The following is a 12,504-nucleotide window of genomic DNA, read 5'->3' as shown; positions in this document are numbered from 1 at the left end:
TGAAATTAAATAAAAGACCTGATAGAAGGTAACCTTCACTTAGCCCTTGAAAACTCATTAGAAATTCAGTTTTTACCGCAAAGTCGCGGATTAACGGGGCAGATTAAAAATAATGTTTTTTAAGTCATTGAACACAGGCAAATGAATACACTAAATTTTTGTTATTAATTTTATTCAACAATAATTTAACAATAATAATTAAATAAATTTTAGAAGTAATTTTTTTTTTGCTTTTATGCTAGCAAAATCGTGAATTATCTTTTCGGCATTTAAATTTCTAGCGAGTTCACTGTTTATAGCAAGTACCAATAATCGAGAGCCAAAGATTCAAGGGCCTAAGGCTAAAGCCTTTTTGCCTAATAGTTAATCTGGCCCTGAATCCTAGTTTTAGAAAGTCCTATATGAGATAGTCGCCTATAACATATTCCTATCGATATTATCAAAGGCTTTCTCAAAGAAATATTATCGAAATTTTGTTTCTTTTTACCTTTTAAGTGATATTGCTACTTCCCAGGGCTGGATTTAAGCTAAGGCCCGTGAGGCCCAGGCTTAGGACCTCACGGACCTCCTTAGATTGAATGGTAGTTTAATATTTAGGCACGCATTGTGGCAAGTAGCCACAATTTCAACAGTTTTCTAATATAGGTCCATATTCTATGTGTATGTAACAAATTGTTTCTAACTTTTTGTCATTTCTTTTTTAGATTTCGGCGTTGTCAAATATTCTTGAATTTCTGTGATTGATTTATTTTTAGTTTCTGGTAGCCAAATATATGTAACTAATACCCCCATTAAGGTAAGAACCGCAAATATCCAGAAAATTATGTGCATGCCCCAATGAATTGTCATTATTTGAAATAGTGAATTTGCACCCAAACCAAACACACCAAAACTGATAGATAATATCGCACCGCCATAATTTTGCATATTATACGCAAATAATTCCGATGTATACACAATTGGAATATTACCAAGACCAATACTTGCGAAAAATACATATAAAATTAAAGCGATCAATGGTAAAATGGTCACTGATTCAACATTGTAGTTCATATTTTTGAAGAAAAAATACGTTCCTAAGGCAAATAAACATGCGGCTGTGCCAACGCATGAAATGTATAATAATGGTTTTCTTCCATATCGATCCACAATAAAAGTGCAACCAATTCCTGACAAAAATTGTACAAAAGAATATATGACTATGGGAATGATTTCCGGAAGATTGACTTGTGCTTCCAACACTATTGTGTGTAAATACATAGTCATTATAATAATTCCCGAGCAATTCCATATGAAAACTGTCACAAGAATAATTAACGAAGCTTTTAAATTAGCTCTTACTCGGAATAAATTAAAAAAATTTTCAAGTACTGAAACATCATTTTCAATATTTGTTTTAATTTCTTCGAATTCTTTGCTTATATCAGAATTTCGAACCATTTCTAACTGTTTTTTAGCTTCTTCAACTTTACCTTTTGATATTAGATAAGACGGTGATTGAGGCATGAACAGGAAAAGAATAAACATTATAAATGGAGCTGGAAGGCAATACAGTGGATATGTTTTCAAAGGTAGGACATAACCAAAGTATAAAGTAATTACTATTCCCAAATTGTATGAAATCATAATAAATGTTGATAATATTCCACGTGAAGATGGTTCTGAAATTTCTCCAATATATGCGGGTGCACCCACAAAGCACATTACATCACAAATTCCAACTAAAAATCTTGATATATACAATTCGAGAACTGATGTTGAAAATATGATCAATAAGAGTGATAAAATCATTGGAATATTACTCAATAAAATTAAATTTTTACTGCCAATTAAGCGAATTGAATGTATTGAAAATATTGCTGTAATTGACGCAGCTACTAGCATCATTGATGTAAGCCATGCTTCTTGTTCTGGAGTTATTGATATCCCAGAATCTCCTGCTACTAATTTTGGAATTACTGGTGACAACCACACGTAAATTAAACCATCATCAAACAATGCAATTGTAGCTAAAACAAATAAAAATAGTTCAATAAATATATAAAAAATAAAAATAATAAATGATATAAAATATACTCATCCGCATTGTGCTTTGGGAACTATACAATTTTGGGAAAATATCTTTTTCAATATATGCTCATTTAAAGTCTCTTTCACTACGTATCTTATTTCTGAAGAAGGGCAGATTTATGATATAATTATCCTCCAAATTCTCCTCCTTCAGCGTTCGATTTGCAAGAAATGAATTTAAAATATACATTAGTCGAACCTGAAGAAGCAAGAATAATATAAAGGTTCGATTATTATACCCCAAAAAAGCTTCTCTACACGAGAAAAGCAAATCTCTGCAAGTCTTTAAGACTTTTAATAACAAAATTCTATACTGCACGGGAGGGGATAACGATGTCTTGAGAAAGAACTGAGCAATATGTTATCATGGAGACTTTTTTAAGTTTAATTAAATAAATATTATCTCAAAATACAGAAACATTTTAAGTGTATGAAAATTTCAAGAAGCTGTATCTCGGAGAACAACAGTCTAATATATCAATCTACAGTTCGTTCAAAATCTTATACTAGTTTTTCAATCGTAAGTCGAAAATTTTTTATCATCCATTAACGCTTTGATCTTTGAATGAGTACACGAGCCTCAAATTATATCCTGCAAGAAATCCAATGTACCCTTTGGAAAGCTTATGTGCTATGCTAAAGCAAATTTGGAACTTGCGAATTTAAACCACTTTTTTCCTTTTGTGGCTTTTTTTACTCCAGAACGAAATATTTCATTTATGACGAGTGTAATTCTAGCTTTTTATGATACTAGAAACATTTTTATGCCTTCTTTATTTCCGAATACACAACTTGTGAAATTCAAAAGTCTAATTTCGTTAACTGTAAGCAGCGGTATCAAAGATAGCATTTCTCATCTCTCCTCGCCACAAAGCGATACGAGGAAAATTTTGCTGCAAAAAACTGCTTATATCAACTTTTCTACAAGTGTATTACATAATTTGATCGAAAAGGAATTTATAATCTAAAATAATCTGTTATTCATTTATTTCTATTGACAGCAACGTAGCAACGGTAACCAAATCCGTAGCAGAAAGTCAGTCAACTATCAAGGGAAAATTTTGTATATTAGGTGAGTAAATTTTTGGTGTCGGAAGACCCCAACACCAGCCTCCATAAGGGAAAATAAGAAAATTTTAAAATCATACAAATATACATATTTTCCCTCTGGCTTTTACAACATGCAAAAGCCATTTGGCTTTTCTTTAACTTTTATTCTTGCTGGAATTATTTGTTCATCATTTTCTCACTTCCAGAAGTAACATATATGAAGATTTTTTTCTTTGGAGATTACGACCGTATTATTATTGGTATCCTCGAGGATGTATTTCGTACAGTTGAACTGGATTTTGACTAAAGAACTTGGTTTGTATATGTTACCGGATTATTGTAAGAATCGTTAGTTTATAATAAATCTAGGAAGATTGTAAACTAACGATAGATTGTGAACGAATAATCAGATTTAATCTTACGCTTTTCTTTCGTTACTTTATACACGAATAATGTTTATCAGTCAAATCTGATTGGTTGAATAAGTAATTAATTATTCTTTAATGACAATAAATAAACCAGATAATTTTATGTATTATGTCAGTTATTATTAGTGCTAAAATAATATATTTTTTTATAAATATTTATTATTTATTTAATTGCCAATTAATATAAAAAAGGTAGTTTATATTAATAAGGTGATAAATAAATATAATTACCTTGATAAACAAGCCGTGTATAGAGTCTGGTGCGACCTTTGAGGTCCCCACGAATAAGTATCCAGCATAATAAAAAGTTATAAAAAAATTTCGAAATCTCGAAACTCGGAAAGGACTCAACCTAATGCTAGGAAATTCTTTTTGGATCATATTGTCTTTAATACGTTTCGATTGACACTTCAACGAAGTCGATTTCACTTTTTGATCGCGCGATATCGACGATGATAAATTAGTGTACGAACGTACACACACACACACGCTTACATACTTCTCTAAATTAGTGTTAAAGCCTCGTCCTATCCATGATACGTAAAGATATGTTGACAATTTCGATTTTGAAAATCGGACACATTACAATAAGCTATAGTGGGTGGGAAGTAAACGAAAATTTTCCATAGAACTACAAAAGTATTTTTGTGTTCATAAAGAAAATAATAAGAATTATATACGGTCAAATTAGTTAGTTTAAAGTGTAATCGAACAAATAGATAAATTAAATTTAGCTGAAATTCTAGTAAATGAACCATTTGATTAACAATGCCATCATGCTAAAAATATATGCCATAGCTGTTTCGTCCCTTTTTTTCTCCACAGCGTCATGTGGTTTATGAACGACACCTAAGTGATGCTAGACTATGTTTATAGTTTTTTTACTGGAATTTTATTTTATTCATTCTGTGAAATTAAAAGATATGCTAGAATATGTTTATAAATGTTGTTATTATAAACAACATTTTTAAGTAATTATTTAGTTTAATTTTTGTATTTTAATAAATTTTAGAGATATATTTCGTAGACATTCTTTAAACCTATTCATTTCGATTTGTAATTCCACTATAGGCTCTAAACAATTTTTATAACTAACGGCTGAAAATCGTTAAATTATTAGTTTATAATCCTACGAAAACACAAACGTTAGATTATAAATCTTATTATTTATTTCCAATCTTTTGTTAGTTTACAATATGTCTAGATTTATTATAAAATAACGATTCTTACAATAATTGGGTGACATATATATTCATCCGATAAATGCTCTTCTAATAAAAAACTATCTCCATTTATGAGAACTAGCCTGACTATTGCGGACTTTCACAGTCCTGTACCCCTAGCTAAAAATAATATGTAGGTACATGAGTAATTTATTTTCTTTTTATTTATAGGCAAGTTTATTACAGATATGACATACAAATTACATAGTGAACAAAATTTCTTCTTAATATAATTATTTCTCTAGCCTGTTTTTCCTAAACGCTACATTCTTAGACCGTGAGTCTGTTTTTCGCCAGCACAATAAGCTTGAAAATGAGGGATAAATCATGTAATTTAATAAAGGAATAAGAGAGACAGGGAACGACACCCGTGAACAGGGAAAAACAGGCTAGATAAATAAACAAATGATACATAAAATGTACATGGTTTAAGATTAAATACCTAAGTCTGAATTTGTTCAATTACAATAATCGATTCGTTTGATTAATTCGTACAGAAACACGAAATTCTTTTTTTGGATATTTTAAGGGATATAACACCAAAATGAATAGTTCTAGAGGGTACCACCTATTTTTGTATGTTGGTAACGAGGACAATATCGTCCTGTATTTAAAATTTAAATTAATTTTAACCAAAAACCAAATTTATTGTTAAATGTGTTGAGTCCTTTATGAAAATGTCAAAATACATTAAATCAAAAAAATCAAATATCTTAAAATAAGCCTAACTACCCAACTATAAATATTAAAATTACAGTATACGTTTTATTATTTTTGGATGATTTTTACAACGTTTCATGTAATTTTCATTAAAAAAAAACTCAACTTTAATGTGAAGAGTAATCTGTGCAGACACATTAGAGCCAATTTACGTAAAAACTTTTAGTTTTTTGGCTGGGTTTATGCCAAATTTTTTTTTACTTGAAAATGAAATTCCGCAACCTAATTTCCCATTGTTTTTTGTGATACGCGCGTAAAAGAAGCTTGATTTTCAATTGAATAATGTTACAAATTAGTGATATTTACCTGTAAAACATGCTAAATATTGTTTAAATTTTGCTGAACGAGCTCGTTTACTATAATCAATAGACACATCACCCATTATTGCACTCAATTGAGTATTTTTTTCACGCAATAGATCATACAAATTTTTTATACATATACCAAATTTTTTATTTCCCCATTATTTAGTTTTATTTAAAAAATTAAAAATTAGTCAATTAAGAAAAGTTTCAAAAAAATATATTAAACAATAACAATTTTTTGGATAGTAACAATTAATTGTATTGTTTAAAGCGAATTTTAGTACACTTTAGTAATTGTTGTACGACACTTGATAGTTGCCCACTCTAAATAAATTTTAGAAAGACAGGCTACTGTGTAAAAACTTGAGAGGCTGACTAACATGTCTAATCTTATACGGAAATTCGTTTAAAAAAAATCCAACGATTTATTAAAACAGGTTTTACCAGCTATATGAAGTTAGCAGACCACTTTAAGATCTTCCCAATTTTATTATACTGAGAAATTACCGTTTTTTATTCGTAAAATTTTAAAACGGGTCGCTAAACACGAATATTACTATTGAATTGGTCTCCGAGGATGAACGGTCTCTCCATCATCTCCTGGGGTTTTAGTTTTTTAGTTCGAATTCTCGTTAGTTTGATAAACGACTTGTGTCAATCTTTCTTCCGTAACAAGTATTACCTAAGTAACCTATTTCTCTAAAGTAAGAAGTAACCTATTTCTATAAAGTACCTATTAAAAAAAATTCTTTCCAATTATATCGGTGGACACACCATGAAGTAGTTAAGCAGTTTTAAACATTTTTTACTACTTGTTTTTGAGAAAACTACTACAGATGTGTTCGTTGTAATATTTAGGATATTCTATTTATTTTTAAATTACGTTTCGTTTTTGTTTCTATCGAAAAAATACCAAATCGCATTTAGATAAATTTGTTGCCTAGACTTGTTCTTTTATCATTATATTTGAAACAAAAAAAATCTTAATTGAACATTCAGTTATACCTACGCATTGGCAAGTAGTCTCAATTTTCTAATATAGCTACATATTCTATGTTCATATAACAAATAGTTTTTAACATTTTGTCATTTCTTTTTTAGATTTTGGTGCTGTTAAATATTCTTGAATTTCTATAATTGATTTATTTTTAGTTTCTGGGAGCCAAATATATGTAACTAACACTCCCATTAAAGTAAGAACAGCAAATATCCAGAAAATTATGTGCATACCCCAATGATTTGTAATTATTTGAAACAGTGAATTTGCACCTAAACCAAACACACCATAACTTATACATAATATTGCACCGCCATAACTTTGCATATTATATGCAAATAATTCCGATGTATACACAATTGGAATATTACCGAGGCCAATACTAGCGAAAAATACATATAAAATTAAAGCGATCAATGGTAAAATCGTCACTGATTCAACATTGTAGTTCATATTTTTGAAGAAAAAATACGTTCCCAAGGCACATAAACATGTGGCTGCGCCAGTGCATGAAATGTATAATAATGGTTTTCTTCCATATCGATCCACAATAAAAAAGCAACCAATTCCTGATAAAAATTGTACAAAAGAATATATCACTATGGGATTGATTTCTGGAAGACTGACTTGTGCTTCCAACACAATTGTGTGCAAATACATAGCCATAATAATAATTCCGGAGCAATTCCATATCAAAACTGTTACAAGAATAATTAATGAAGCTTTTAAATTAGCTCTCACTCGAAATAAATTAAAAAAATTCTCAAGTACTGAAACATCATTTTCAATATTTGCTTTAATTTCTTTGAATTCTTTGCTTATATCGGAATCTCGAATCATTTCTAACTGTTTTTTAGCATCTTCAACTCTTCCTTTTGATATTAGATAAGACGGTGATTGAGGCATGAACAGAAAAACAATAAACATTACAATTGGAACTGAAAGACAATACAATGGATACGTTTTCAAAGGCAGTGCATAACCAAAATAATATGTGATTGCGATTCCCAAATTTAACGATGTCATTATAATTGATGATAACACTCCACGAATAGACGGTTCTGCTATTTCTCCAATGTATGCGGGGACACTTACATAACACATGGCGTCACATATTCCCGCAAAAAATCTGGATATATATAATTCAGCGACTGATGTTGCAAATATAATTGATAACAGAGACAATGTTACTGGTATACAGCTCAGCAAAATTATCGTCTTGTTTCCAATTAATCGAACAGCTTTGATTGAAAATATAGATGCAATTGATAAAGCTATTAACGACATTGACGTAAGCCATGATTCTTGATCTGAATTTATTGGGATTTCAGAATCCTTTGCTACTAGTTTTGGAATCACTGGTGATAGCCATACTTGTAATAAGCCATCATCAAAACATGCAATTATTGCTAAAATAAAACAAATCTGTTTAATTTATTAATTTCTGTTATAATACTTATTAATTTTTTTTCGCTGTGGATATAAATGCGAATTCATATCTTAAAATTTTTTTTTTAAATTCACTATGACCTGTAACTATGGAATATGACTTAACTTTAAGGAAAGAAATATTAATATATTGCCGATTATATTAAAATAATAGCTTTTTAGATGAAAATTCGATCTAGAATGGCTGGTTCTTCTGACTGTACTTACATGAGACACTCAAATTAATACACTTAAAATCATATTGCTACGGCAAAATAGCCGTAGTCATGTCTAATCCAAAAAACATTGTTCAAATTTTCCTTTGGAAATTTTTTAATAAAAAAAAAATTATATTCCGACAAAAATTTTTACCCGTAATAATCACTGTATCACTTTTTATTCGGGTATTCCTGAACAATAAAAGTCTTTTAATTACCTGTAAGACAAGCCAAACATTGTACAAATTTTCCTTTCGATATTTTTTTTCTTAAATTATCAAATAAAATCATTTTAGTTCAAAAATGTTTATAGATTTTCATTTAACCCAAAAATAGTATGATTTCCTTAAGTATAATTCAAGAACACCGCATAACAGTATTTAATATACATTTTACTTCATTTTTTCACTGTAATAACTAAAATATACCGATAACAGAGTTTAGAAAAGCCGGCAATAATTAAATTATCACGATAATAATAATTATATAGAATCATAAAATTTTAATCTTTTGGTGTTAATAGTACAGTTAAAGATGTTACAGATAAAGGAAAATGAAAGAAACCGCTCGCATTTTGCTAAAATCTAATGGAATGTGTTTCTTAGGTGTCAAATATTATTAGTAAGGCATGAGTTAGTGGTACAAAAGTTTCTATTTGTTAATAAACAATATATTGTTAATTCAATGTTAAAGTTGACTTACAATATTCACAAATAGGCAACTTGAACTATATATACGTTGTACATGTATAATAGTTTTCGATTATTTGACAAACACTTAACATTTACGTCATACAAGTTGCCTAGTTACTCATTTTTTAAGTGAACTTTAACATTGATCGTTTCATTGAATTAAAATTTTATTATTTATTAACAAATAGTAACATTTTTACCACTAACTTATGCCCAACTAATGATATTTGACACCTAAGAAACACACTTCATGAGGTTTTAGCAAAATGCGAGCGGTTTCTTTCATTTTTCTTTATTAGCCGATTTTTGTAACATTTTTAACTGTACTATAAAATGAACTTGAATATTACTTAAGTAATGCATTTCAGATGCATGAGGTGTAAATTAACTCAAACCAAAGAAAACACTGCCTGCATACAAGCGATTCTGAAAAATATACTATAGAAAATTCGACAAATGATCAAAGAGAAATTTCCGTAACCAACTATCGACTAGCTTTATCGATCGAAATCATTGTTTTCATTTGTTTTCCTTGATAGTGTATAGTAATACCTATTTTTTATATGGTTGCTTATTTAAAAGAATTTGCATTTATCGCATACTATCCTTATAAAAGATTTAGACCATTTAAACCATAATAACTTTGCAAATAACAAGATCTGTAAAATATTAATTGATAACTGGAATTTGCAACCCGCCAATTTGTGTTAATAATTCGTACTTATTTAAAGAAAGTGGGCCCGTTTCCAGTTATTCCAATTAAGACTACCAGGTTACTTACCAGTTATCAATACTGCACTTTAATATGTAACAAATAAAAGAAAATGAGTGAAACCGCTCGCATTTTGTTGAAAAAACCTCATGGAATGTGATTCTTAGGTGTCAAATATCATTAGTAAGGCATGATGTTATTGGCGTAAATGTTTCTATTTGTTAATAACCAATAAATTGTTAATTAAATCAAACGGCCAATGCAAAAGTTGACTTAAAAATTAAGAGATAGGCAACTTGTAATACACAAATGTTTATGTTTATGAAATAATCCAAATCTGTTATACATATTTAACTTACACGAGATACAAGTTGCTAATTAATTATTTTTATACCATGTATATGCAATATACATAGTATATTAAAATTAGTCCCAAGTTTGTAACGCTTAAAAATATTGATGCTACGAAAAAAAATTTGGTATAGGTAAATCGATCGGAAATCGATCCGATATATCGTTTTTTTTTTCGAAAATTTCTCGGCCAATCGCCAAATAAACTCGATTTTTGAATTTCTTGGGTCAAAATTACCTTATAAACTGAGTTTCATCAAATTCCGAATCAAATAATTTTTTACGATTTTTTCGATTTTTTCTAAGGGGTACCCCTTGAAAAAATTGCAAAAAATCGATACAAATTTATCGTCTCCAATTTCGATAAAACTCTGTATATAAGGTACTTGTGACCCAAAAAATACAAAAATCGGTTTCATTTAACGATTGGGCGAATAATTCTCGAGATAATACCGGAAATCGATCCGAAATATCGTTTTTTTCGAAAATTACTCGGCCAATCGCCAAATAAACTCGATTTTTGAATTTCTTGGGTCAAAATTACCTTATAAACTGAGTTTCATCAAATTCCGAATCAAATAATTTTTTACGATTTTTTCGATTTTTTCTAAGGGGTACCCCTTGAAAAAATTGCAAAAAATCGATACAAATTTATCGTCTCCAATTTCGATAAAACTCTGTATATAAGGTAATTGTGACCCAAAAAATACAAAAATCGGTTTCATTTAACGATTGGGCGAATAATTCTCGAGATAATACCGGAAATCGATCCGAAATATCGTTTTTTTCGAAAATTACTCGGCCAATCGCCAAATAAACTCGATTTTTGAATTTCTTGGGTCAAAATTACCTTATAAACTGAGTTTCATCAAATTCCGAATCAAATAATTTTTTACGATTTTTTCGATTTTTTCTAAGGGGTACCCCTTGAAAAAATTGCAAAAAATCGATACAAATTTATCGTCTCCAATTTCGATAAAACTCTGTATATAAGGTAATTGTGACCCAAAAAATACAAAAATCGGTTTCATTTAACGATTGGGCGAATAATTCTCGAGATAATACCGGAAATCGATCCGAAATATCGTTTTTTTCGAAAATTACTCGGCCAATCGCCAAATAAACTCGATTTTTGAATTTCTTGGGTCAAAATTACCTTATAAACTGAGTTTCATCAAATTCCGAAACAAATAATTTTTTACGATTTTTTCGAATTTTTCTTCCACTTTCAAGGTTGGGATACCGCCGAATGCCTTTTCTACATAGGTACATTGAAATTTTATAAATCAATGTTTCATTTTAATCTATTATAGCTAAAAGTTCGTTTGGTAGTAAACCAATCAAAAACTACCTTTAATAAAGAGTTTAGGGAAATTTGAAAACAAGATGAAAAATATTTTGCAATTTTCTTTATTACAAATTTATTATAAACTAATTAAAAAAAAATAATTTATTTACAATTAATTAAACTATTTTTAATAATATTGTAGCTGAATAAGTGTGGAGCATCAATTGAATTCGACTGAAATGGATGCTTAAAGTATGCCTTTATCAAAGTTTTTCTTAAAATATTTTATGTAGTGAGGGCAGATATCGAAGTTGCTTGGCTTATAAGATGTGTTCATAATTTTTATAAACAAATAGAAAAAATTAAATTTTTGAACAGGATTAAATTTTATTAGGTTTTTTAACTCATCAGTACCTACTCGATAATTAAAACATCAATAGTTTTCGAATTATGAATTTCCAGATTTTTTCAACCTATCTTATACAATTTTTTTTCAAGCCCTTCTGAAATTAAGAGAATTTCCCTCATTATGAGACTAAAGATGGAAGCACAAAAATATTACTTATACGGATATTCGACTGTGTACGTTATAAATCGTTGAAATTTATTTGTGAGACTTTATAGTAGTGGGAACTTTAAGTATCGCTTTGAACATGTATTCGTCAACTTACGCCATGTGACCCCTTTAAAAAGTCTCTCAGCCTCCTCACATTACCAGGAAAAGTTCCTGATAATGTGAACATAGCGGATAAGTATGTTAGGCGCGAGGTATACAACAGCCTCATAAATTCCCGATGGTGTAAAAATGAGTTGCAAAAATGTACAGTACACTGAAACTTGGGTTAAACAAAAGCTTCTGGAAAGCCAGCAGTAGAGCTATTTAAGGATGTATGAGCACCGAGGCAATTTTAAATAAAAAGCTTGATTTTTTTTATATGAAGTTGGACTAAGTCTTAATCAATTCTGAAAATTTTAAGGGATTTGTCCGATTATTTAAATAAATAAATGACTTCAAAAGTAGG

The 12,504-nt window shown here is 29.4% G+C and overlaps 1 protein-coding gene across 1 annotated transcript; it reads right to left on the bottom strand.

Moving 5' to 3' along the window:
* Nucleotides 1-225: 225 nt before the first annotated feature.
* Nucleotides 226-8,720, bottom strand: LOC123297703 (facilitated trehalose transporter Tret1-2 homolog). The gene is made up of 4 exons (XM_044879460.1): nt 8,658-8,720; nt 6,902-8,202; nt 5,798-5,915; nt 226-2,009 (listed from the first exon to the last, which is right to left on the bottom strand). Exons 2-4 carry the CDS (start codon nt 8,078-8,080, stop codon nt 679-681), a joined length of 2,628 nt encoding a protein of 875 aa, XP_044735395.1. The 5' UTR covers nt 8,081-8,202; nt 8,658-8,720; the 3' UTR covers nt 226-678.
* Nucleotides 8,721-12,504: the final 3,784 nt, after the last annotated feature.

The sequence above is a fragment of the Chrysoperla carnea genome, chromosome 4, assembly GCF_905475395.1.
Source record: "Chrysoperla carnea chromosome 4, inChrCarn1.1, whole genome shotgun sequence".
Lineage (NCBI taxonomy): Eukaryota > Metazoa > Arthropoda > Insecta > Neuroptera > Chrysopidae > Chrysoperla > Chrysoperla carnea.
The sequence above is the reverse complement of the archived record's forward strand: the minus strand, read 5'-3'. Positions and strand labels throughout refer to the sequence as shown.